Source organism: Uranotaenia lowii, chromosome 3 (assembly GCF_029784155.1).
Source record: "Uranotaenia lowii strain MFRU-FL chromosome 3, ASM2978415v1, whole genome shotgun sequence".
Taxonomy (NCBI): Eukaryota; Metazoa; Arthropoda; class Insecta; order Diptera; family Culicidae; genus Uranotaenia; species Uranotaenia lowii.
The window spans coordinates 198,880,175-198,907,571 of record NC_073693.1 but is presented as its reverse complement, the minus strand read 5'-3'; the positions used below and the strand labels follow the sequence as shown (position 1 = coordinate 198,907,571).

The window sequence follows — 27,397 nt, the reverse complement described above, 5'->3', positions numbered from 1 at the left end:
AACGGAGGCCTGCAGCTGGATCGGAATCTTTTCGGTGGTGGCTTTAACAATTGATAGGTCAATTATTGCCACAGGTCCATCATCCGAACAAGATGAACAGATCGCATCGAGGTCAGAAGCAACAGCAGAAGCCTTATTCCAGGGGGAATCGTAACACATGTGGCGAAGGGTTCTCGAGGGATCGAGGACAAAGTGGCTCGAATCGGTGAAGAAGAGGTGGTGCAGCTAATCAGCGGAGAAATGACTTAGTGGCCGGAGATGCTTGGGAATTTCACAAGAACGCCATTTAAATTATTTTTAGAACATTTGTAAGCTTATTATCTAATCTACCTCTAGAATGCTGGTAAAAATAAAAAACCTGGAAGCATAAACATCATAAATCTTAACGCTTAGATGCAACTGAACGAAAAATAACCATTTTTTAACTTGTCCTCAAAAATTTGAATTTTGTTTAAATAATAATCATTTTTCAACTTCTTCGCCTTTGTTTCATATGTTTAAAAAATAATCATATTTCAACTTCTCCCGAAAAAGTCATTTTATTGGTTCTAATGGAGAAGTCATAAAATGGCATAACGCGGAAAAAGGTCCATAATGGTTTTTCTGTAACCATAAATGGTTAATCATATTCGAGCGTGTGAATAGCTTCTCAAGTTGGACCAGTAGTTAAAACTATATGCCCAACGCTTTGTCGATTGATTTGTTTAAAATCAATTAAACCAATCAAGTTATTGAAACTGAATCATATTTGACATTTAATATTATTTTGGCAGAACAAATGGTTTTATGATGGTTTGAGTCCCCCTGAATGACAAAGAAACATTAAACAAAATTCTACCACTTATAGCATTTGATCGCTAAAGTGTCGTCGAACTCTAAACTTATTTAAACAACTTCAGGTAGGATTCAGAACAAGGTTCTGAAAATGATTTTGCGGCTTCCACCTTGGCACAGCACCGAAGATCTTTATCGGATTGTGGGCATTGAATCAATTGAAGAGATGGCCAACAAAATCATATCTAACTTCCGAGCCAAATTGATGCCGTCTTTCATCGCAGAGATTCGTTCTCTTTACAATTAAGTTAGTTTTTAGGATTTAGGCTTAAGTTTATACATTTTTTTTTTGCTCTACAGGATATTCTCCTACATATCATATACTTTATTGCTATGACAAATTTAAGTAAAATAAACAATGTTTAGAATTTACTTAATCACAAAGTTGAACTGATCATATTTGATCTCAACACTTAATTAACTTTAATAATATAACTTGAATGTCATGATTAAAATACTAATAAAAACAAATAAAAAAAACAACTGCAGGTTTTCATTTCGTGATTTTGTCCGCTGATTGACTAATCCCATCAAAAAAAAATTATAAACAATAGATAATCCGATAAAAATATATGGTATATATGTTTGATTTTACAACTTTTTATTAAATCATCTTTCACTGTTTTTCACTTGTTCAGCCGATTTAATTTCAGTCAATAAATAATCCTTATGTATAACAATACTCACTTTTTTCTTGAATACTGTAATTTTTTTTACAGTGGTACCCTCCGGGAGCCCAAATCAGCTATCGCAGAAATTAAAAAAAAAAAAAAGTGGACCAAAAATATATTCGGCGCCATCGAATGGATTTACAATGAGATTAGATTCACGAATCAATTGCGAAGTGATCCAATAATTTGGACATGTTTGATTGCTGGTCTTTCGGATCGATGCTCCATGTAAAAACTGACGAGAAAGTTGTCTGACATTAACATTTATTTATCGATCTTACCAAATATAAAAAATGAAATATCTAGGTAATCATGAAAATTTATGAATTTAGTATTAATACTTTCCTCTTTTGAAAAAAACTCAACAACTAAAAATTTTATATTTAATACAGTTCTTCTACATCCATTTATTCAGGTTGATTGAGATCATTACTAGGCATACTTTCGGGGGTAGGTTTATCGCTATTGACAGAAACAGCTCCGTACGTTTTCGTGTGATCCGGAAGAAATTTCCTAATAAACGGCGCCAACAGTTGTGGGTCCAACTGTTCAAAGTGTTTCTTGGTGGATCCACTTTTGATTAAACTTACCAGTGAACCTACCAAGCAAGAAATCGATGCTCCAAACAAGGTGAAATAGAGATAGGAAATATGATGCAGTGATTTTTCCATCTCCTCGAAGGTGACCTCTGGGCTTGTGGAATTTACATATTCATAGGTGCATCCTGTGATATTGACCTGTTTTGTGCTGTACACGATCAATTCAGCCGCCATATCAGCTTGAGATCGGAAACAGAGGTAACACATGGATAGCAGTCCTGCAATTCCTCCTGTCAGAGCTCCCTTAAAATAAAATGTTAACAAAATTTGTGTTTTCATATTATTTAACGTCTACTCACAGTAGTGGTCACCCAAGGCATCAACACACCCATCAAAAACAAACCAAACAAGGGACCGCCTGCAGTTGAGCTGAGAGTCATTGTCAGTTGCATCACAGCGCCCAGATGTTCTACTATGTAGATCAGCAGAACGGAAACGACCCCAAAGAGAATGACCGATCCTCGCAGTATGTATCCGGTTTGTTTTTCGGTAAGAGAGCTACCAAAGTATGGTTTACAAAAGTCTTCAAACGAGATAGCTGCCAGGGCATTGAGCGCCGATGAGAGGGAGCTGAGAGCTGCACTGAATATTCCCGCGACGAACACTCCCGTAGCACCAGGATATTCCCTGAAGGTGTCCATTACAAATAAGGGTACTAGCTGATCCTTCGCTTTGGCGAGCTGTTGAAGATTTCAATTTTGCTCATGACTGTTTTCAAGATGTAGGATTAAGCTTACATTTGTTGTCAATGGATCGCAATCATGATACGTTGCAAAAATGACCATCCCCATGCTGAACATTAGCGAGAGCACCAGGATCATTCCAAAGGTAAACCACCTGGAGGCAGCTCTTGCGGCAGCCAGCGAAGGTAGCGAAAGGTAACGTTGAATCATATCCTGACTGCAGGAGGTTCCATAGGTGTACCAGACAGTTCCTCCGATCCACATGGTCCAGGCCGTGTGACGTAGGGTCAGATCCGGATCGAAGTTCGGCAGTTCAAGTCGACCAGTTGCCAGATTTCGTTCAATGATCACCGAGAAACCTCCAACGTTGACAATTCCTTTGATCAGAACCACCAATAGCGCCCCAAAGGTTATGCTCGATTGAACTACATCCGTCCATACAACTGCTTTCATTCCACCCTGGAAATTTATCATGACCATTATATGAAAAAAAAAAAATACAGAAAAAATCCATGCAATCGGCCGGATCGGTCTCTTCCTAAATTTTCCCTTGAATATCCGGGCAATATGGAACAATCTTTTAATCCTCTAAAACTGTATTTTTTCGCTTAAAAATTTACAGAAATTTAGATTTCGATTACCGTAATCCGGGGTTATATTGATCATTTTTTTCAATATTTTTCGATTATTTTTTCTGTTAAGGGGAATGTGGCATGTTTCATATTTTATACATCAGTACTGGACTCCAATTAACGTAAAACATGGTTGCAAAAATTTATTGAACCACTTTAAATTTGATTAAAAAATCGAATTCGTCTCTGTTTTGAATTTGATGCTTCGGGGTTACATTGATCAGTCTCTATGTTACAAGGTTTTAACGATCATAAAGGATACAAAACACCTTCAAAATATTTACAAATGCTAGTTTATAAATTTTATGTTGCTTTTAAACGTTTTCGTTTAAAAACATTTATAAATGAAAAAGTACTTTTATGTTGCATACATTTAGGGGCAAAAATTAAAACAAATGCTAAATAGTTTGAGCTAAAAAATATAAATGAAATTTTACCTTGACACATTCCTTTAGGCCCTCCCACTATTTCCATTTTCACTTTTTCTTCAAAGTTAACCATTTGATAGGGTTTCTATCCATTTGTCCAATACAGGTGTACTCTTGGAAAATATCCTTATTTTTTAAATATCAAAAATTTATCACTAAAAGACTATAAACGTAGACAAAGATACCCCGGTGATCAAAGTTAACCCGTTTTACGGTACAGGAAAATTTTGTTCCTCGAAAAATTGAAACGTTGGAAATTTTGTATAACAATTTTTTTTCAAGAATTGCATAACCTCAAGGGCTAAAGAAATTAATTACAGAACTTTTTCGGTTGAAGTTTTTTAACACAGTTTAACCTTTTTTTCCTAAATATTAAAACATTTTAACACATTGCGGACCAAATATACGATAACACTTTTTTTCGATCCTTGCGTTTGTCTATGCTACACTTAGCATCATAGCTCAAATGTTATGTAAATTCAATTATGAAACGATATGGGAGAATGAGGATACTTGATTTTTTCGCTATATCTTGAAACCGGAATGTCTTACAAATATCAAATGTACTAGAAAAGTGTGCCGAATAGAATAAAACAACAATGCGGATATCTCAACAAATTTAAAAAATATATATTTTTCGAGTTATTGAACTTTGTTTGGAAAATTTAATTCGATATTTTTTTAAATGCTACTCAGAAAATACAAAAGCTTTTAAACGTGTTGAAAAACTGGAGATGAGCTCAGTATACTATCTTCAAATAGCCATGTTGTCTGCGTAGAAAATAATTTTTAGTATCTTCAAACAAAAATTGTTAATCAATCATGTGCAAACATTGCTGAAGAGTTAAGAAATTTCTTAGAAATGAAAACTCTAATTTAAGCTGCAAAATACTAAATTAAATTCTTATTTTTTTGAAAACTCTTATCACAAGAGTTTAAGAATTCATAACTATAAATCATGTTAAATTCACCAAAATTCAGTGTCCCAAATCTAAATCATAATTTCAAATCAAGTTTTAAGAAACAAAATATGAATAAAATTAAAAATAAAAAAAGCCGGACCGATTGTCCGGATTTCATTGAAAAAAGCCCGGATTTTGCCCAGATTTATTCACATTATTTGCCAAAAAAAACAGAGAAAATCATATTGTGTTGTTCCCAAACGGAATTTTTTGAGCAAGTTTTATAAAATTGGTATTAAAAAGTTTTTTTTTGAAAGCTTAAAATACGATTTAGAAATTGCTGATAAAAAAAAATCAATATTTTTTTCTAGATTTGTGTTGAGTATTTCCTGGGATTTGATCAATTTTGCCCAGATATTGCCCGAATTTTTGGTCGACATTTTGGTATCAAATGTCCAGATTTTGCCAAGTTTTTAGCTTAAATAGCCTGGACTTGTTCGGTCCGGGTACGTGCTGAAAAAGTTTTGGCAGCCTTACTCTAAAATTCAGAAAAATGATGAAACTGAACTTCAGTAACTGAAGAAACAACACAAAACTTGAAAATCCCAATGAATTGAATCTGGAAAAAGATCATAGAAATATTCATATTAAGAAAATCACTCAATCGTGTTTATGATAATTTGAGAATGATCATTTGGAAAATGATCTGCTGAATTCAGGATATTCACTTCAGTAGATGATAAAGTTTTGGTTAAATCAGTTGAAAATGTTCCAGTACAAATTTCAAGTCTAAGACAGAAATTGGTATGGAAATGCAATAAAGAAACCCTGTACTATCGATTGGTCCAATTTAAGCAACTACAGTTTTTTTTTAAGATTTCACTTTCAAAAATAGGGAGGGAAAAGGGTTAAGAATTTATAAACCAATGAAAATTTCAATAACAATGATTGAAAGGTGAAAAGTTATTATAACACGCGGTATTAACCCGGATACTGCCCGGGTAAAATTGAGATTCATATTGTAGTCAATTTAGTTAAATAATACATTTCCTCGCACGACATTAAACAATTTTGTGTTCTCAGCATGATTAAAATTTGCTCGCGTTAACTTTTATTATCATTGCTGCCAGACATGCTGAGAACAGTAGCGTCCATTACCAGGGGGCTCAATTGAGCCTTTTGGTGTGGGGGAGTGTGGTGGGCCGCTACAAAAATTCTGAAATGTTTATCATAAAGCGAAATTAGCTGCTATTTAAGTGCAGAAAACCATAACTTGGAAACTTAACGTAACAACAAACATTATTTTTGTGCAAGACGTTTGAATGTAATGAAAATGAGGAGATTTTTTTTTATTTTACCTGTTTTACCGTAACTGATATGTTTCGATAAAAAAATGAAAATTTCAGGTGTTTGCCTCATATTCTTCTTAATTATTTTTCGAATTCGGTTTTGTCCAGAAGATATTGATATTCTCAGCTCGCAAAATGTGGGAGAGCTCCTTTACTGCTTACTCTAGGGGGCCCCTTAAATTTTAAGACAAAAACTAATCTAGGTATTTTTTTCAAGTGGGCCCTTTAGTTTTTATATTTCAAGTTTTCATTCCGATTTTCTAGTTTTGATTTCTTTTCATGGATTTGTAGTAGTATAATTAAAGTAATGTTAAAACTTTTTTTTCCCTCGGGGGGCCCCCCTGAGCCAGGGGGCCTGGGGCAATTGCCCCTTTTGCCCCCCCTTTAATCCGGCCTTGATGATTAGATGCAACGCTCGAACACCACAACGTGTAATAAAGTTATCATTTGATGATTACAAAATGAAGATTACATAGTTTCTCACATCGTGAGATAATTTTTCAAAGTTATTTATAATTATAGAAAATTGAAAAAAAAATCTTGCAATAAATGTACCGTAAACTGGGGAAACTTTGATCTGCGGGGTAACTTTGATCAACATGAAATTTTTGCAGATAATCATCATCAACTAAGTATAAAGTTAAAATATCTGAAAACTGTTAACTACGTTTGAAAACCTGTAGATTGAGTAACAAATGAGCTTAATTTGGTTTTATTAGAAGATTTTTTGTATTACTTAAAATATAGTTTTAAAATCGTAAAATATCTGGTTTTTTGAAGGCTCACAAACAAACATCACTCCTGATCAAATTTAAGCATTTAGGAGCAAATGGACTGTTTAGTATGAAGGTTCAACTCATTTCTTGGTTTAGGTTAAGTTTAAGTGTTATTTATATGGTCATTTGATGATAATTTTTTGATATTAATAAAAATGGTCATTTTCCATGAAAAAACCTGTATAGAAAAAATGGTTACGAACCCTATCAAATTGTTGAATTTGAAGAAAAAAAATAACATGGGAACAGTACTAGGACTTAGGGAATTGCATGAAGGGTAAATTTTATTTGTTTTTGAGGCCAACAAAAATTGAGAAATGTTTAAAATTTTTGCCCCTAAATGTATGCAGCAACATTGTCCATCTTTCGAGTATATTTGTTTTTGAAAGAAAACGTTGAAAAATTCAATTGAGTCCAAACAAAAAAATTACTGTTATCAATGTTTTGAGCATTCTGTGCTGAATGGAATCAAAACAATAAATTTGAAGATGTTGAAATACGTAAAAACCATAGTGATCAAAGTTACCCCGAAACTTGAAATCTGGTTTTGGAACAAACATTTAATTATAACCACCAATGTCGTTTGAATTTACTGCAACCAATGATCATGTTTAATACTGCTCACCTCAGTAAGGGTTTTAAAGCTTTTAGGTATTACGGAAAAGCAACCTCTTCCAAAATATTTAAATATGAATGAAAAAAGTGATGATAGTTCCCCCAGTTTACGGTACATTTTTATAAATTTTTTCGATGCCGTAAAAAACTTACTCCAGTAAGACGGATTGGCTCAATGATATCACCTACAAACTTAATATTGCTTTCATTAGCCTATACCAACACTGTTGGATTAAAAATGTTTTTCGGACAATCATCAACATTTTTAAAATGAATATTTTTATAATTCAGTTGCCTGTCTGGGGTAAGATGCAACAAAATGCAAATCAATGAGAAACCTTGTAAATCTCTTTTTCATGAGCTCGAATATGTTTATTTTACATCACGCATGTGTCAACATCGAAATCTCATTCATCAAACATTATTTTTTATGATTTAAAGTAGAATTTATTGAAGTATTTTTTACCCTAAATGTATGCAATATTTTTATGTTCAAAAAATTGTAAAAGTTTCAACAGAACCTGAAATTACTGCAGTTGGTTTTTTATGCGTAATGGCATTTATGGCATCAACAATTTATCAAAAACTGTACATTTACGTACGTTTTCATTAGATTTTTCATTTAAATCCAAGTTTGTTGCAAGAAAAAGGGGTTCTTAAGGGGGGGATAGGGTCTAACACTTTCAAAAAAATCGATTTTTTTATTTTTTTATTTTCTTATTGTAAAACATTTCAAGAATGTTGTGTCAAATTTTCAAGTCAATTGAAGCAAAACTGTAGAAGTTATAGGCCTTTATCTCCTCCTATCTAATACTGCAAGAAAGCAAGAGCAGAAACTTCAAACGCGTTTTTCTCGAAAGCACATTTTCAAAGTCCGTGGACATCGTCATTTGAAAACTACTTATCCGATTCTTTTCAAATTTGGAACATATTTTCTACATATAAAATACCAGACCCCAACGTTTTTCTTTTTTGATTTTTTTACTTTGGGGAGGTTTTAGAGGTGAAAAATGGCGGATTTTTAAGTGAAAAATCGTAGTTTTTACTTCAAACAGCCACAAAAATTTCTTAAAAATATTTATAAGTTAAATAAAAACGTTGGGGTCCAGAAAAACATCTATTAAAAATATTTTGCTCTGATTTTTTGACTTCAGATGATTCTGTGCTGAGATAGAGTGTCCACCGCAAATCCTGTTTTCTAAAAGGCCTCGAAAATGCTCCGTCACCGGCTCATTTTTCCATATTTTTCTACGAAAAAATTACTAAATGTTCATTTAACAATGCTTTGTATAATGCAAAAAATTTGAATACATTTCTTTGAACGATAGCTCTAGAAAAAAATCGTGAAATTGGTGTTTTTTTATACCCGTTAGACCCTACCCCCCCCCTTAATATAGTCACAATTGGATTGTTTAAAAAAATAAAAATAACTGAAGAAACAAATAATTTTGATCACTTCGTCAGTTTAACGTCACTAACCTTAAAACTTTTGATGCATAGAGTGAGTTTTCTAGAAGCAATTAAAGTTGAAAAGTGCTGCATGTTGCCCCAGTTGACGGTAATTGATTTCTAAACCATCTTCGTACTGATGTTATCACACAAACTGATCAATCAATAGATTTTACTGATAAAATAAATCAAAGTTTTCAAATCGATGCTTTTTCCAGTAGGTCATTGATAAATTATTCATAATGATATTACTTATTCTGAACTTCTTTTGTCACTCCCTTGATTTATTGATCGCGTAATTTATTCCCTCGATCGTGTAATTTATTCCAATTTATTTATTTTTTCGCATTATTTTTGTACCCCCCCCCCCCCCCCCCACCCCCCTTTAATCTATAGAGGAGAATGAGGATACTTGATCCCTGGGGATACTTGATTCCTTCGCTATATCTCGAAACTGGAATGTCATACAAAGATCAAATGTTCTAGAAAAATGTGCCAAAATGAGCAAAATAACAATGCTTGTAGTTTAAAAAATTTTAACAAAGTAATTGTTTGAGTAATTGAACTTGGTTTGAAAAATTTCCCAAAATGTAACTTGAAGATCTTTTTTCATCACTTTGAAATGTTCCTTACATGGGAAAATTATGAAAAAAAATATTTGTTCCAATGTATCAATCGTTCGAGCGTAAAATGAACTTCATAATGCCATATTTTCAAAGCAATGGAAAACTCTCAACTTTTTTCAGAAAAAGTTATCTAAAATGTTGATTATTCTTTTTCTGAATTGATCGCTATGGTTGCTGATTACGAAATTACTAATATTTACTAATATTTATCCAAAAACTAATATTTATCAAACAATTGTCTGAAGAAAAGAGCAAAAATAATTAATTTTCTCTTAATTATAAAAAATAGCGCCTTTAAGTATGCAATGTTAATTGTGTTGAGACAAAGTTATAGAATTTTCTTCTTATGTCTGCTATAAATTGTGAAATGAGAACAAACATGACCAAAATAGTCAATTAACATACTATCTTGGGGTTTTATTTGATTTTTATACAAGGATTGAGCTTCCTGAATAAAAGATCAAGTCTCCTTCAATAGGGGATCAAGTCTCCCCTAACTTCAGAAAAATCGCAATTTTTTTACTCTCACCAAAATGCTTCTAGTTCATCAACGGGTTCATGTATCGATCTAATTTTTGGAGCATAGAAACTTGAAGTTACAAGCTGTCAGAAAATTTCAAAGACGGCGAGATGCTAAATTTTTCCAGAATGATATGGTGAAAATAAGAAAAGGGGATCAAGTATCCCCACTCTCCCCTATATATAAAAAGCAATTTCTGTGGGTTTGTTTGTTAGTTTGTTTGTTTGTCCACTATAGGCTCAGCCATCTTAAGAGCTAGAGAGCTGAAATTTGGCATGGATACTCATTAGGACCAGGAATAATGAAATATGTTTTCAGATTTTTGGATGACCCCTTCTAAAGGGGGTCGTCCATACAAGAGAAATATTGTTTTCACGATATTGACGTTAATTTTCGTCGGATTGTGACATAAATTTGCACAATGGGGTTTTGAGAGATGAGCAATTGATTCCAGGTATTGAATTTCGTGTCAAGGGTCGGCAAAAGGGGTCATCCATATGAACTGTTCAGTGTTTTTACTAAAGCCCTACAGTAAAAGTGCGGCAGACTGAATTTCTCACCGATTCGGCAGCACTGAAAAAGCTTCTGTAATCCTTCAACACTGCCAATAACGAAAACATTCGCATGACTTCTTGTTGATGTGCAACTGTGTCGCAGATTGTGAAGTTGATTTTCGTTTTGTGAATATTATTTAATTTGTTCTCCGTTATGTCAATTGTTAAAACAAAAATTAAGTGCTTCTTTCCGTTTTGCTCCAATGAATTTTCTCTGCATTCTTGATTAATTTCAATCAAAAAATTGAAATTCACAGTCACACAGATTGCAATACCTTCCACGAATTTGAAATGGTAAAAATGGTTATGCTCGATTGGAACGACTTTTGACAGTTCGATTGGAACTCCGCGATGACAGTCTGCCGCACTTTTATTTTAGGGCTTTAGTTTTTACTATATTGACGTTATAACGCATTGGATTGATATGAAAATTTGCACATGAATGTTTTGAGGAACGAGCAATCGATTACAGGTATTAAATTCAGGGTCAGGGGTCGGCCAAAGGTCATCCATATCAACTTTTTAATGTTTTTACGATATTGGCGTTATTATGCATATTGTATTGAGATGAAAATTTACAGACGGAGATTTTAAGAAACGGACAATCGATTCCAGTTATCAAATTTTGTAGAAGGGGTCGGCAAAAGGGGTCGTCCATATTAACTATTCACTGTTAATGCGATATTGTCGTTATTATACATCGGATTCAGATGAAAATTGGTACACATGAGTTTTGAGGGACGAACAATGGATTTCAGGTAATAAATTCGGTGTAAGAGGCCGGGAAAGGGGGTCGTCCAAATTAACCTTTCAATATTTTGGCAATTTTGTCGTTATTTGACATCGGATTGGGAAGAAAATTTGCGCACGGTAGTTTTCGGAGACGGGCAATCGATTTCAGATGTCAAATGTTTTGCTAGGGGTCGTCGAAAAGGGTCATCTATATTTAAATTTTTTAACTGTTTTTAACAGCATTCACGTAACTATGCAATGGATTGCTTTGAAAATTGGCACACGGGAGTTTTTAGAGAAGGGCTATCGATTTCAGATATTAAAGATTGTATAAGAGGCAACCGAAAGAGGTTTAATTTTTTGGTATTAATTGCGTTGTTATGCAATGATTGCATCGAAATTTATTGACGAGGATTTTTGTCACAGTCAATTGATTCCTGATTTCAAATTTAGTAGCAGACGACATAAAAAGTGATCGTCCAATATGTTTGAAATTATTACTTAACAATGAATTCGGAAGTACATCTGGAAAATGCTTGGCAGTTAACTTTCATACAAACTGTTCATGACATATTCAAGTTGAAAGCGAAACGGAGTTCGTATGGGATCAGCTAGTTTAAAATAAAAATCACGATTAGATATGTGAACTCTCGATTATATAGGAAAAAATCCATTTTTAACTTAAACGAATTTATTCAATACTTGATAATTTAATTTAATTTGAAGAAGAAAATATTTAATTCTATTTCAAGAGTGACAGTGATCAAAGTCACCAATAAAACCCTTTTTATATTGAAATTCTACCAGTTATTAAAATAAAAGACTAAAAAAGTTTAAAATAATAACTTTATATATTAATAATACAACATGATCTAAATATTTGTCAATTGGATTATTGGGCCCTGGAAAGGACAGAAGGTGGAAACTAAGTTTTTTTTATTAAAAGTTTGTCCACAGATAATCATACCCCTTATGCATCAAAGTTTTAAAGTTAATGGAACATCAAAATGATGTAGTCAGAAAAAATATTGGTTACTTCAGTTATTTTTAGTTTTCTAAAAATATGCGCTTTTCACTTTATTTAGAAAAAGTGGTAAGTTGCCACAAAATTTGTTTTTAATAAAAAATCTAATGACAACGTATAAAAATTTGTAGTTTTTGGTAAATATGTGATGCCATAAAGGCCATTACGCATAAAATTAATAATTGCAGTAATTTTTGATTTTCTTAAAATATTTTTTTACATTTTTCTGAACATAAGTATGTGCATACATTTAGGGTTAAAAAAAACTACAAAAAATCTATTAGCATAAATCATAAAAATAAATGTATTGGATGAATCAAATTTCAATTTTGCAAAAGCGTGATGCGAAACAATCATAATCCGGCATATGAGAAGGAAATTCACAAGAAGTCTCTTTGTTTTGCATTTTGTTGCATCTTATCCCGGACAGGTAACTGAATTTTAAAAATATTTCATAAAAAAAAATGGTGGTTGTTCGTGAAAATATTTTTACACCAATAGTGTTGATAGATATAGGATGGTGAAAAAGTTTGTAGGTGATTGAGCTAATCCGGTATACTGGGTAGTTTTCTACGCTTTCGAAAAATGTGAAAATTTTTACATTTATTTCTCGACTTTTTTTTTAATTCTCAATGAAAATCAAATACATTTAAAAGACTAGCTTAAGATACATATACTAGCTGGTACATATTTCGTGTCATCTGAGGCACCGAGATATTTCAATTCAATCAAAAACTGTTAATTTCTTGAATGTTATGTGACTTACATGACAATTATAAATTAATTATTTTTCGAAATATTCTTGCACTGTACCTAAATTATGTGCACTGTGCACTTCATATTCAAAGGTGCCTATCGCGCTCACTGTTTTTTTATGATGACTAAAAATGCATGATTATTAGAACAAAATGTTAAAGTAATTTGTTGTAAGCTGTATTCCTTTCGTAGTTTTGCATGAGATGTAAAACAACATCATAGAATGGAAGAAATACGTCGGATTTTCTGATCAAATGTCTTTCAACAAAAAAAAGAGTACATTTGGTAAAATTTCACAAAAAAATGAGAACGCTAATTTTTCGATCGAAAAAGAGTACATACATGTACTCTTGAAAGAGTACGTATGGTAACCCTAATATAACTAAAAGTTGATATACACGCTGATTTTGACACAACAGGTGGTATTGTATTAATAGGCGCTTCCTATTTCAATACTTACCAATTTAATAAAAAGTCACAACACTGACAATTTATTATCTTAAAATTTAGCATAACAAAACTATTTATTGCTTTGAGCAACCTTTCTAATCTTTGAAACGTAAAAAAAAGTACCCTCAACTGGGGCATCATGCAGCACTTTTCAACTTCAATGGCTTCTCAAAATATAATGTCAACAGGTAATCATACCGCTTGTACATCAGAAGTTCTAAAGTTGATGGGACATCAAATTGGCGTAGTCAGAAAAATATTGTTTTCACCAGTCATTTTAAATTTTACAACAACATGCGATTTTCACCCTACTAAGGAAAAGGGGTAAGTTGAAACATACTTTATTTCTAATAAAAAATCAATTGAAAACGCTTAAAAATTATTGGTTTTATAAGATTTTCGATCGACTGGTAATTTGATGTAATATTTTTATTTACGGCACATCAGTCTTTTATTTTTGAGATGATATTATATTTGCTCCAACGTTTCAAGACTGGTTAGTCTCATCTTCAGAGAAAAAAATTGTCATCTTTTCTGTCACTTTTGTTAAGTTTAATGTCTGGATTGTTCACTATTTTTGTTGTTTCAAATAAATATGATTAAAATCTACACAGTGAACATATTTATTTGAAACAACAAAAATAGTGAACAATCCAGACATTAAACTTAACAAAAGTGACAGAAAAGATGACAATATTTTTCCCTGAAGATGAGACTAACCAGTCTTGAAACGTTGGAGTAAATAAGGCTATGATCATTTAGTATCCGGGCAGTTACAAACGTGTGTATTTTAAAAACTATTCATTTGATCGAAAAACTTTCTATGGAGGAAATGAAGGTGTTAATATGACATTTAATGCAAAAATATAAAAAAAAAAATATTTATCAATGATTTCAAGAAATACTCTAACTTTTTCATAAAATCTCTTTTTCATCTTTGCACACTTTTTTCAGTCATGTATTGATTTATTTTTTTTTACCACAGAAGCAAAACCTTTGCAAAATCAAGATACTTTACACAAACTCACCTGAAAAAAGCAATTAGAATCTGGTTGGAACCTTTTCATGAGAAGACATCTCGAAGAATTTGATCTCTTAAATCCGGTTTTAACATAAATTTTTTGTCCATCAGAACACATCTGTCATATTGCGTAAAAACCGGATGCACAGATTGCGATCTTTGGAACTGACCATTATGAGTTAATAACTTTGTGTCTACTAGTCAGGCAACACTTTTTGCCTGCCGGAAATGGATATTTTTTCATTATTTAAGGAGTCTGCATTCAGTTATCCTCAATAACCATAGACTTTTTACCATATTTGAGATCAAGGGTTGCACTCCGATGGTTTGTTTGAACTTCGTGTGGATCCTAGAGTGTCTCCTTATCCTTCTTAACCATTTGGTCCGAAAAAAAACAGAAAAAATCAATAGTTCATGATCTTTCAAGTCAATAATAAAGAATTTGCGAGGCGCAAAATGCGTAAAAGAAGCAAATTTGTGCAAAATTATTTTTACCATGTCTTTTTACATCGTAAATATCTCAAACACACGTTAACTTTAAAATCTATCAAAAATAAGCAAGAAAGTCCTTTTCATAACCAACACAACGCTACTAAAGTTTTGCATATCCGAGCTCTATTAACGTAGCTATCACCGAAATAAAGTGCCCGGATACTAAATGATCATAGCCTTATAATATCATCTCAAAAATAAAAGACTGAGGTGCCGTAACTAAAAATATTACATTATTGGTTTTTTTTATATTTCTGATTTCGTAACGCATAAAGCATTAATTTCAGTAATTTTTGGTTTTGTTTGAATTTAATTTAACTATTTTATCCCGTCGAAAATGTTTTAAAGAAAAAGCATAAGGGTGCTGCATAAATTTAGGGGTAAAAAAATTTACAAAAAATTCTACTAGCTGAAATCATAGACATTCAGGTTTCGATGGATGAAATTTTGAAATTAACAAACGAGTGATAAAAAAAACTGTCATATTCCAGCACATGAAAAAGAGATACTGAAGGTGAATCTTTGATTTTCATTTTGATGCATTTTAGCCCAGACTGGAAACTAAATTATAAAAATATTTATTGAAAAAAAAAACAAAATGTTTTTCCAAAAATTATGTTTACATCAACAGTGTTTGTAGGTGATATCATGAAGCAAATCCATCACTGGGTAAAGTTTTTTACGGCATGGAATATTGCAAAAATTTGTACATCTATTGCTCGTTTTTTTTTAAATTTTATGTGAGAATTATCATTTTTCAACATAACGAGCTGAATGAATGATTGATTGTTATGGAAAATCTTTTACAGTTTCAAAAGGATCTCAAAACGAATTCTACCGGATTAGATAGTTGTTACATGAAATAGGTTAGCTAACTTACCAAACTTGTGTAGAAAATGCATATGACACAAACGACAGGAGTAATGGTGTGTATATTGATTCCAGTAACTGAAAGTAATAAATCAAGATATATGTAATCATAAATTCATTTTTTTTAATTAACTAACCTTGATTAAACGCCAGAGCAGGAACATAAATCACAATTGGCATCCACAATAGCTAAAGGAAGGAGAAGGTTAGTTCATGATATGGAACGGAAACGGGAAACAAACACATTATTCGTTATATAAAATAGAAATTCCATAACTGAGCAAAATCTTCAAAGAGTTCAAAACATACACATGCCATCATGAAAAGACCCGATCCAAACATCCGTATCCGGGAATCGAAGCGCAACTGTAGGTACTGAAAGAAAAGAAAAAACAAATTGAACTTACTGATGGAAAAGCTTTTCATTCGGGATAAAAGCTCAAAAGGGAAAGTTTCTTTCGACGCGTAGCAAACGCTTGCTTGAAATGTTTCACATGTATTTCCCGAAATATTTCCTGTTCATAGAACCGTTCTCATTCGAATCCCAGATTGTGTGTATTAAGCGTTTTCAGAGCTGAATGTCTTTGGTTTCAAATTCATGAACCACTTCCTTCATGTTTTTAACGTCTTTGGGTTGATAATATTTCCGGAGGAACGGTGCCAACAGAAGAGGGTCAATGTCTCTTTCTTTCTCGTCATTGATGGCTATCGATCGGGAAATTACGGCGCTGATATAGCCGATAATAGTTGGTACCATCGATCCGATCATACAGTAGTAAAGAAATGACACGTGGTGAAGAGATTTTCCGGTACCAGAATCGGATCCGTCTATGGGGAATGCAGACGTTTTGTTCAGACGCGTAAAGTCGTAAGCACATCCTTCAATCGTGACTGGCTTTTCGGTGAATACAATCTCACCAATTGCAATAGAAATTTGAGAACGTATCACAATGTATGACATGGTTGCTAATCCTCCTATCGTTCCTATTATGGCGCTCTAGAAATGATGTAGTGGTCAGTGGCTTTGGAATAAACACAAAATTCACTAAATTTACCGTTCCATCAATCCTAGGGAAGAACATTCCCATAACAAATAGACCAAACAAAGGTCCCAACGTTACAGGTCCCAAACTCATAGAAAGTTGAAGAACAGCTCCCATCTTTTCAACAACTACTACCAAAAGAACGGCCAGAGCTCCGAAAAATAAAACCGTTGATCTCATCAGGTATCTGATTTGTGTTTCTGTCAGGGGTCTTTTGACGAATGGTTTGCAAAAGTCTTCCAAAACGATGGCAGATAACGCATTGAGTCCAGTTGATAGTGAACTTAAAGCAGCGCTGAATATACCAGCAACGAACAAACCGGCGAGTCCTGGATACATTGCTAAAACTTCCATCACGAGAAGTGGTACAAGTTGGTCCTTGGCCTTTGCCAATCCAGTGCTCAGAGGATCACAATCGTGATACATGGCATAGATCAAGAGGCCGTTATAGCAGCAAAAGGACAGAACTACCGTGGTTCCGATCAAGTAACAGATCAAAGCTTTCCTGGCGGCACGCAGCGTTGGCAACGAAAGATATCTCTGAATCATGTTCTGATTGATAGCATTTGTTGATGTCCAAAAGAAAGTTCCACCAACGAACAGATTCCAGAAGGTTTGCCGAGAAGTTGGATCCAAATCGAAGCTATAAAATAATAATCAATTGTGACTTATCCGATCTTTCTACGAGGAAACGAGTCATACTCTGGTTTTTCAAAGCGTTGACCTGCAGAATTTCTCTCAATCAAAACGCCTAATCCACCAACATCCATAGTGCCCTTAATCATGACTATTATCATCGCTCCGACCATAATTGCTGTTTGAATGACATCGGTCCATACTACCGCCTTCAATCCTCCCTAAAAATACGTCATTTTTTTAGAATCTTTGGAAGATATTTGAACGTGGACTTTGCCTTCGACTTACGATACTGGTGTAGAAAATGCAGACCAAACAAACAATCGGAGTTATAATGTGAATGTTCACTCCTGACACTGTTGGGAGACGCAAAATAAAGCATGTGTTAATTCTAACAAGTACCAAACTTCCCCTCAGGACTCATACCTTGATTGAAAGCCAGTGCCGGTACGTAGATAACGATCGGAAGCCATAATATCTAGGGGGAAAACAGGAAGAAACGCTTCAGATTACAGATCAAGAATTTATTGCATCAGCGTAACCTACCGAAGCTATTGTGAATAGAAGAGATCCAACCAGACGCATCCGTTTATCGAAACGCAGTTGGAGGTACTAGAAAAAGAGAAGGTTCTGTTAATGAGCTTGAACAGTAGAGAAGGTTTGAGTACTCAGAACGACCTTCTGAAGAATGGAAAACGAGTCAACCCGATCCGTAACACGATTAAAATTACAACATATATACAAAAGGGTGTCCCGAAATTGCATTATGATTGGATTTTGGTGGTACCGTAAAAGGGGTAAGAGTGTTCACTTTTTTTTAATATTTCTCGATTATTTTTTCTGTTCAGGAGAATGTAGTATGTTTCATATTTTTAAAACCAACAACAGGCCGAACAACAATTAAAATCAAAAGATTGACAATGATGCTGCATAAATTAAGGGGCTTAAAAAAAAAATCAAAAATCGTGCTAAACCGTCTTGTGACACGAAACCCTTATTTTCATAAGTCAAGAAGAAAATTATAAAATTGCATCCGCTGTAGCATCAAGTGGAGTAGACCAAAAGCCAAAACATCATTTCACTGTTTTTGAAATATCAGCATAGAGAACGAAATTTATTTTATCATTAACCGAAAATGCAAACAAAATAAATGTGTTCACTTATGCAATATTTTGTTTAATTGTCAAGCATTTTGCCGCCCTTACTTCTTTCCGAACTATCAAGTGAATATCATCCAAACTCAAATATTATAAAAACAATAAAAATTGCAATCGAGTGCAACAACAATGGTTAAAATCGGTCATTATTTCACGAAACGGCATGCATTTCACATTGAGTGTTCTGGTCGGACTTTAGTCGCCTCATTAAAACAGTGATGAATATCACCCTTAAAAAAGTTAACCAATTTTTGAAGCTTAATAACTTTTTTATCTTAAGTTTAATTGAAATGAAACCTTCGGATGAAATATTTGTTTAGGCTTTAAGAAAACCCGCTTTTGAAAGAAATCAGTCGAAGGAGACAAAAGTTATTGACGAAAAACTGGTTTTTCATGTTCCTCTCGAGCAATATTTCTCAAAATCCCATACAAACTTCAGGCTCGTTGAGCGACCCCTTCCCGTGGTCCGATCTGGCCCAAATTTGGCATGAGATCTTGTACTAGGCCCAGGATCAGTTTTAGCCTCCAGCGTTTAACATTTTACAGGTTTTAAATTTCCCATACAAATTTGGGACAGTCTATTTATCATTAATTAAAAAAAAAAAAAAGTTTTAAGATAGCCTTTGTTTTGTTATAAAACATCAATTTCCCAATTTTATATTTAAAGCACTCGCAATCACTTTTTTGCCCTCTATGAAAAATGTTCTATTGAGATTTCTAAAACCATGTTTGAATAAATCAACCATTTTCGAAAAATAATAAAAACTTTGAAGCGTAACAACATAAAAATATTTGAAAAAAAACCACCTCAATCTAATCCTATTTATTTGAATTGAAAACGATAATTTTGATTTATCTACAAATAGATTAGCATTCCAGATTACTCGGTTTCAACCTGACTTGCCCTGAATTTAAAAAAAATGAGCAATATCCGCTTCGGTCCGGTTACCCGGAGAAAATAGGCCCGGTTTTCTTCCAGATTATTCACAATTTCAATAAAACTATAAATTTTCAACATGTTCTAGCAAATAAATTCGCATCCATTTTTTTTAATTTTGAGATAAGATATGAACGTTACTGATGTGCTTTGGTAAAAATTAGTTTTTGTGTGTTTATTTTTGAGGCTATTTTTTGCTTTTTGTGGAAAATACACAGCTTTTGGCTGGATTCGCCCGAATATTACCTGCACCCATAGAAGAGGTGCAAAAATCCAATGCCTTTTTAGCAAATCTCTGTGCCGATAATGCTCTGAAATGTGCACTGTGCCGAAGACGGTATGTTTGAAAAACCGTAACTGGCATAAGGACACGGCTCCCAACCAAAATGATGACCACTACATTCAAGCGCAACAAGAAAAACATTTTATGGGATTTCCTTCCTATTGGATAATTCATCCCAGAAACAAGAAAATAAAAATTAAAACCACAGCGCTGTAGTGAGAATCGAACTCACATCACCAATTGTATCATCTTGCCAGTCCGACATTCTAACCAGTGTACTATTCAAACTTCATGCAGGACGAGGTATATTTGTCATAGGCTTTCTGTTACCGATCAATCACAAAAAACGTACAACGGCGGCTTCCCGGCGTTTGGCCTCCTTTCAATGCATTCCTTTGTCTTAAGATGAAAACAGGAAAGGGAACGGGAGTGAAGGAACGGGAAACCCATTGAATGAGAACTGTGCTTTGCTTACTGCCTGCTATTACATACACACGCTACATATACACAGCAGCTAAAGCCGGGCAGCTTGGCCGGTGTTGTTTGCCGGTGAATTGAAGGAATGTTTTTGTTGTTGCTTTTGCTACATACACACGCACAGCTCAGCCGTGTTTGCCGGTTGATTGAATTAGAAGGATGTTTTTGTTGTTGCTTTTGCTACATTCACACGCACAGTGCTCGGTTCGCTGGCTGCCTGGTGTTGGCCGGTATTTATTTCCATCCTTCTTCGGCTTGTGATGCGATGGGGAGGGACGCGAAAACGTTTTTATTTTGTTTCTTTCAGACATACGCAATTCGGTTGCGCTGAGAGGTTAATGCCGGTGGGCGCAAATCGAATCAGTGCCGGTCGCGTTATCTTCTTGTACCAATGATGCTATGAAATTGACTACACGCCATTGGCACAGAGGCTGAATTTTGGGTGTGGTTTTGAGTTTAAGATTTAGAAACCCCGGATTTGCCCGGCCGGGAGACGTACAGAAAACAAAGAATGAATGAAAATTTCAATTCTGAAAATCTATTAAAAACTCAATCACAGTCCAAATACTTGTAATTGATAACTGAATTGACCTTTACACCCCGAAGCAGGTTTTTGTATAATTAAATTGTATGAATTTCAAAAAAACAAACCTTTGATTCTTTGAACACATTTAAAATTTCAAGTGTGATGCCTGCAGCCAAGATTATCCTTGAACTGATCTTGCCAGTTAAAATATAAACATTCTGAAGACACGTGTGCTTGATGTCATGAATTTCGAAAATTCAAAATTTGGAATGACATATGTAACAACCAGTTATACCCAGAGCATAATTTTTGAAGATTCAATTTTTCGGCTACATTATTTTCAGTTGAACATCATACTTTTGGAATTCGGAAAGAATTAGCTAAATCTGGGGAAATGTCTTGAAAAAGCTTGATAATTTTTAGAAAGTTTTTTTCCCTTTGCTTTGTTAATTTAAAAGCTTTTCTTTGTAGAAAAAATTATAAATTTTCGTTCATTAAAATTGATAAACAATCAAACCATGTTCGAAGAGTTGTAGATCCAGCAGAGAATGTACTTAATTATGATCAGAAACAGATTTTTTAAATAAATATCTAAGAGTTAGTAAAAAAAATGTTATGGTACCATCAAACGGGGCATCATGCAAAAGCAGGGTTAGATGCAACATTTGTATACTACGACACTCATTCAATTTTTATTTCAATATAATGTAATAAAGTAATCATTAAATGATTACAAATTGATGACGATATAGTTTTTAACATTGTGAAAGAGTTTTCGAAAGTTTTTGATTCATTTAAAAAATTTAAAAAATCGAGCAAAAGATGTACAAATTTTTACATTTTTCGATGACGTAATAAACTTTAGCCAGTATTGGCTCAATGATATCACCTACAAACTTTATATTGCTTTCATTATCCTTTTACAAACACTGTTGGTGTAAAAATATATTTCGGACAATCATCAAATTTTTTTAAATAGGTATAAATTTTTATAATTCATCTACCTGTCTGGGGCAAAATGCAACAAAATGCAAATCAGAACTAAACCTCATAAATCTCGATTCGATATGCTAGGATATGATTGTTTTGCATTACGCGTTTGTTAACTTTAAAGTTTCATCCATCCTAACATTTATTTTTATGATTTAAGTTAATAGAATATTTTGTAGAATTTTTACCCCTAAATGTATGCAGCAGATTTACGCTTTTTCCTTAAAAACATTTTCGACAGAAAAAAATATAAAATTTAATTCGAAAAAAACCAAAAATTACTGCAATTGATGCTTTATGCGTTATGATATCTCAAATGTATCAAAAACTATAAATTTTCAAACGTTTTCATTTAATTTTTCATTAATAACAGAGTTTGTTGCAACTTACCCCTTTTTCTTAGTAGGGTGAAAATCGCATGTTTTTGAAAATTTAAAAATAACTGGTGAAATCAATAAATTTTCTGACTAAGTCAATTTGGTGTCCCATCAACCTTAAAACTTTTGATGTACAAAATGTAGGATTATCTGTGGACATTAAGATTTTAGAAGCCATTGAAGTTGAAAAATGTTGCATGTTGCCCCAGTTGACGGTATCAATTTTTTTTGCGGAACTTATGTTCATAATCAGAGTAGATTGGCGTTGAGGACCAAAAATATGAAAAAGGGGTGCGAAAAAAGAACAGCACCACTTGATTTTAAAAAAAAAACAAGATTATTTTAAAAAATTTACTGTGTAAAAGTGAATAATAAGGCTTCTACGAATTATTTGAATAGATAACTGCATTTTAAGGAGTTTTCCAAAATTCCAAAGGTTTTAAAAAGGGGGTTTAAGAGATGCTCCTCAAGCGTTAAGGAATTTGATATTTGAGCTATAAAACTTTATTAAACTGCTCGATTTCTTCATTAACACTCATAAGTATCATACAAAATGATGAAACATAGATTTGAGGCTAAGTTTGAATCCAAAAACCAGGTTGGAATACAAAAATACTAATGTTTTTTAATAGTCAAACACTATTTCTCTAGTTTTAAGTCATAGATGGCAGCACTATCTTGCTATTTAACCAAATTCATGCCCATTTTCGAATATCCGGGATTAATTAGGGAGTGCTGGATGATTTTGGTCAAGAAAGAAATACATGTACCGTGTGAACGCTTTGGAAATTCTAAGATCACTAAATCCAAAAAAATAATCAGCAAGGTCACAAAAAGTGAATTTTTTGGACCGATTATCAGAAAAAAGTTATAATTTGCGATGGAGCTTGATGGACCAGACGGGTAGCAGTCTTATTGGTATGATTTGCAATTGAATCGGAAGTGGTGATTCTTTTGCAAATCCGAGAAAGCTTTCTGCAGCGTGAACTTCACAAAACTGTGATGGGAAAATACCTCAAAATGATGAATATGGGCCTAAATAAACCTGGAAAATCAATATTGAGACTAAATTTGGTTTAAACTGCAAGATAGTGCTGCCATCTACGACTTGAAAAAGGAAAAAGTGTGGTTTACTGATCAAAATCAAAGTTTTTGATTTCCAACCTATTTTTTTCTGATTCTCTTAAAACCCCCTTTTAAATCCTTTGAAAACCTTCGGAATTCTGGAAAACTCCATAAAATGCAGTTATCTATTCAAAAAATTCGTAGAAGCCTTATTATTCACTTTTACACAGTAAATTTTTAAAAATAATCTTGTTTTTGTTGAAAAACTCAAGTGGTGCTGATCTTATTTCGCACCCCTTTTCACATTTTTGGTTCTCAACGCCAATTGCTACGTCCAAAAAAAGTGAACTTATGCTTGATTTATCCGTTAATCAATTCAGAACAAACTGGGAAAGACAATTTTCGTAATTTTTCTATCATTCATATTTTAACAAGCAAAACACATAGTGATGCTATTCTTATTTCGCTCACTGTAGTAAATACAGCAGTTTCAACTTGAAGGAAGATGGTTCGATTTCCGATTCATATACAAGTTCTGCCAGCTGTCGTCCGATGGTAATGACGGCTCCTCGTCGTTTCTGTCCCCAGGAGCGCCAGCAACAAATGGGATTGGAGATTGTGTGATCAAATTTAGGTAGTAAGTAAATTTGAAGTTTCCATTTTTTTTGTTCCATAAAGCAATTGGACATTATACATGTGTTGCAATTATTTTCACAGGAAAATTTTTTTTAGTTTCGAAAACAAAAATCTAAACATTGAGCCGAATCAATTCAATGAGCCAAAATTTTACAGTACTGGAATTTTAAATCAGCCTGTAAAAAATTTGTCACCTAAAAATAAATGGCATGTGATGTTTGTTTTTGTTTTTGTTACAGGATATTTGCTGTAATTCTACAGAAAATAATGTTTTCTGTGCACGCTAGGCCTATTATTGTGTGGTGGTAGCTACAATTCTATCTGTACTTACCACTGCAAGGTAGTAGACCCGTGAGGAACGAAACGATGAAATGTGACGAAAAGTTAATCAAATTAAAATTACCCTTCCGCTCATTTTCAACATCTTTCACCTTAGTCTAATCATCAACTTTCAATGCTTAAATATTCTTTCTCGAGGAATATTAAATTTGACCGACAGAGCTGATGAAATAATTTCATAAAATAAAATTTTAACTACAAAAACAAAGGAAATTTGGTATTTCATAATAGGGAAAATTTTCAATAGTAAGCCGGTATAGGATAAATAGCTAGAAACCCTGTCAAAAAGATAAGATTTAAGAGAAAAAAATAATTGGGAATAGTGCGAGGGTCTTGGTAAGGAAGCCCTAAAATGCTGCCCCTAAATGTACACAGCATCATCGTCCAACTTTCGATTATATGTGGTTTGGAAAGAACCCATAAAACAATCAGTTTGGTCCTAACAAATAATTAATGCTATTGATGTTATTGATGTTGGAAAACGGTAAATCCATGCTGATCAAAGTTTCCCCGAAAAATGAAATCTGGTTTTGTGATAAACATTTGATTTTTCTTTTCGAGGATTGTCATCCTTTTGGAAGATTCATCCCATATCAATAATTATTTTATTGTAGCCACTAATGTTGTTTCGATATTCTGCATTTAATAATAATGATTCATACTCCTTTCCTAAATAAGTTTTTTTTTATTTTAGGTGTTACCAAAAAACAACCCATGCAGAATGTTAAAAAATGGATGAAAAAGCTGATAAATAGAAGTTCCGCATGTTTAAACTACTCAAAAGATAAAACATCGTTGGAAAAAAATGATGTTCATCCTAATACATCAGGCTAATACTCTAGGGGGAATAGCTTTAAAAAAGGATTTAACAAAAAAATATTCAATAACAAATTTTATCACAACATGTATGTATGTATGTATGTAAATAAGCCACCATGGGTGCACGGATTCACCGCAGTTTCGCCAACGTATGCGCTTAATTGCATTCTTTAGATTATAAGTACGGCAAATCTGCAATGCAACTAACCACATACCCGACACCATGGTTTGGTGTGAACTGTTATGTTTTGAGTGCTTGGCGTGTAGGTGTATGTGTTTTTTGGATGAACGAGTCAATCATTTACGCAACCGTTTTAAATTTAATAACATTTTTAGTGTTATTAATCTACGACAGGTATTACGCATACGTTTAGATACCTGTCCAATTGGCAACTGATTGGTCGTTCTTATATTTATATATTGAATGAAACATATGGTAAAGCTTAGTTCTTTTAGAAATGGGACACTTTCATTTGCTAATAGCTCGTTAACTAGTTATTGGATATTAAAAATTTGAACAGCATTTTGTTGCCTGTAAAAAGTACTATTCGACCTATTTTTTTCAAAATTTAAAATTTACGCGTTTTTGAGATATGTACGATGCTTGAGAAAAAGAAAAAAAAATTTTTGCACAGATTCCTTTAAAATTCGTCATTATCAAATTGATAGCTGAAAAAACCGTTGATTATTCAAAGAATTACTGAGTTTATGTGGTGGATAAGTATGCAAACACTGTCAATAATGTCCACAAAGTTCAAATCAAGCATTAGAGTGAAGCAGATGATCGGCAACAACGGTTAAGGATCATCAAGGAATGCAAGTCTCATACCAGCATTTTTAATTTTCAATAAACGAAAAGCTAAGGGTAGATCGCTGAAATGTCCAAAACAATTTTCTCCGATAAGCTGAAAGTGTTGCCTAGTGATGACTCATTGAAATCCAACCTCAAGCAGCCATTTTTTGATAGTTCCAAAGCTCTTAAGCTGTAAACCCGGTACCGAAAAAAAAACGTTCAAAAATGTGATAAAAAATAACCAAATTTGTTCATTTCGAAACAACTGTATCCACTAAAATGCTTCCAGTTTCCAGTTTCCAGAGAAGTATTGGACCAAAAAGTATCAGAAATTGAAGAAGGAAGGTGAAGCCACCTAAAATATAGATTTTACAAAGTATAAGTTGGAGAAACTGATCAATACCATGACAGAAAAAAGTGTGCGCCGGCCAATGGGAGACACCAAGAATAAAGTAGAAATTTCTTTTACAAAAAACGGTAAATATTTTTTTTCAAATTTTTTCATGAAATATCATAACATTGCCTACTTTTCCTTCATAGAAAGTATTTCGTTCAAACGAATGGTTTTTGAGATACAGGCATTTGTAACTGTCCCATTTCTAAAAGAACTAAGCTTTAGATAATAATGTTATCTTACCTTTACTTGAATCTCAAATCTTACCATTTTAATCCAAATTTTACCATTACACAAATCTTACCAATGCACTCTACAAGCTTTTTAGTTAAATGGAAATTATTTCCATAATACAAACGACGAATTTCTTTGCTTCCATTTCAATTTCCCTTGATTCAAATTGTAGAAAGCCACTTTTTGCCTTTTCTCTGAGCTTCCCTCTTCTCCCCGAACCATTTCTTTATTTTTTCACTATGATTTCTTCTTACATCTATGCTGAAAAGCTTTTTCTCTTTCTCTTGAAGCTACCCCTACCACCTTTCCCAGTTTGCATTCATCTCTTTGAATATAATCTGGCTGCCACTACCCTATACGATGCAGCGTTTTATCTTTAATCAAAATGTAACATCTGAACAGAGCATCTTTTTCAATCTGGTACGGAATTAAGAATCAGCCTTAAGGACTTAAAATTCAGAATTATGATTCTAATGTCACGTTTTGGAGAGAATTCTTTCAAACTATATGAACTCGTCACATACAGAATTCGTATAACATTTAATTTGCAAGCTCACTAGAAACGAAAACGTTTTCACATCACTGTATATCTTCAATAACAAATTTTATCACAACATTGTGAGTAATTCTTAATAATTTGATAAAATTGGTTTAGTGCTTACGGAGATACATTTGATCGAATTTCGAAATTTAGTCGTTTGTAATTAT

At 33.3% G+C, this 27,397-nt stretch overlaps 1 protein-coding gene across 1 annotated transcript in view; it reads right to left on the bottom strand.

Annotated features, from left to right (window-relative positions):
* Window positions 1–1,764: 1,764 nt before the first annotated feature.
* LOC129752995 (uncharacterized) overlaps window positions 1,765–27,397 on the bottom strand; it is a 49,373-nt gene continuing 23,740 nt past the window's right edge. The window contains exons 4-15 of the mRNA XM_055748788.1: window positions 18,209–18,274; window positions 18,089–18,140; window positions 17,951–18,018; window positions 17,729–17,883; window positions 17,039–17,669; window positions 16,559–16,980; window positions 16,293–16,401; window positions 16,121–16,172; window positions 15,994–16,061; window positions 2,842–3,246; window positions 2,404–2,784; window positions 1,765–2,347 (exon numbers count right to left, since the gene is read on the bottom strand). Coding sequence (XP_055604763.1) covers window positions 1,913–2,347; window positions 2,404–2,784; window positions 2,842–3,246; window positions 15,994–16,061; window positions 16,121–16,172; window positions 16,293–16,401; window positions 16,559–16,980; window positions 17,039–17,669; window positions 17,729–17,883; window positions 17,951–18,018; window positions 18,089–18,140; window positions 18,209–18,274 — 2,844 coding nt within the window. The 3' untranslated portion in view covers window positions 1,765–1,912. The remainder of the gene's footprint in view (window positions 2,348–2,403; window positions 2,785–2,841; window positions 3,247–15,993; window positions 16,062–16,120; window positions 16,173–16,292; window positions 16,402–16,558; window positions 16,981–17,038; window positions 17,670–17,728; window positions 17,884–17,950; window positions 18,019–18,088; window positions 18,141–18,208; window positions 18,275–27,397) is intronic.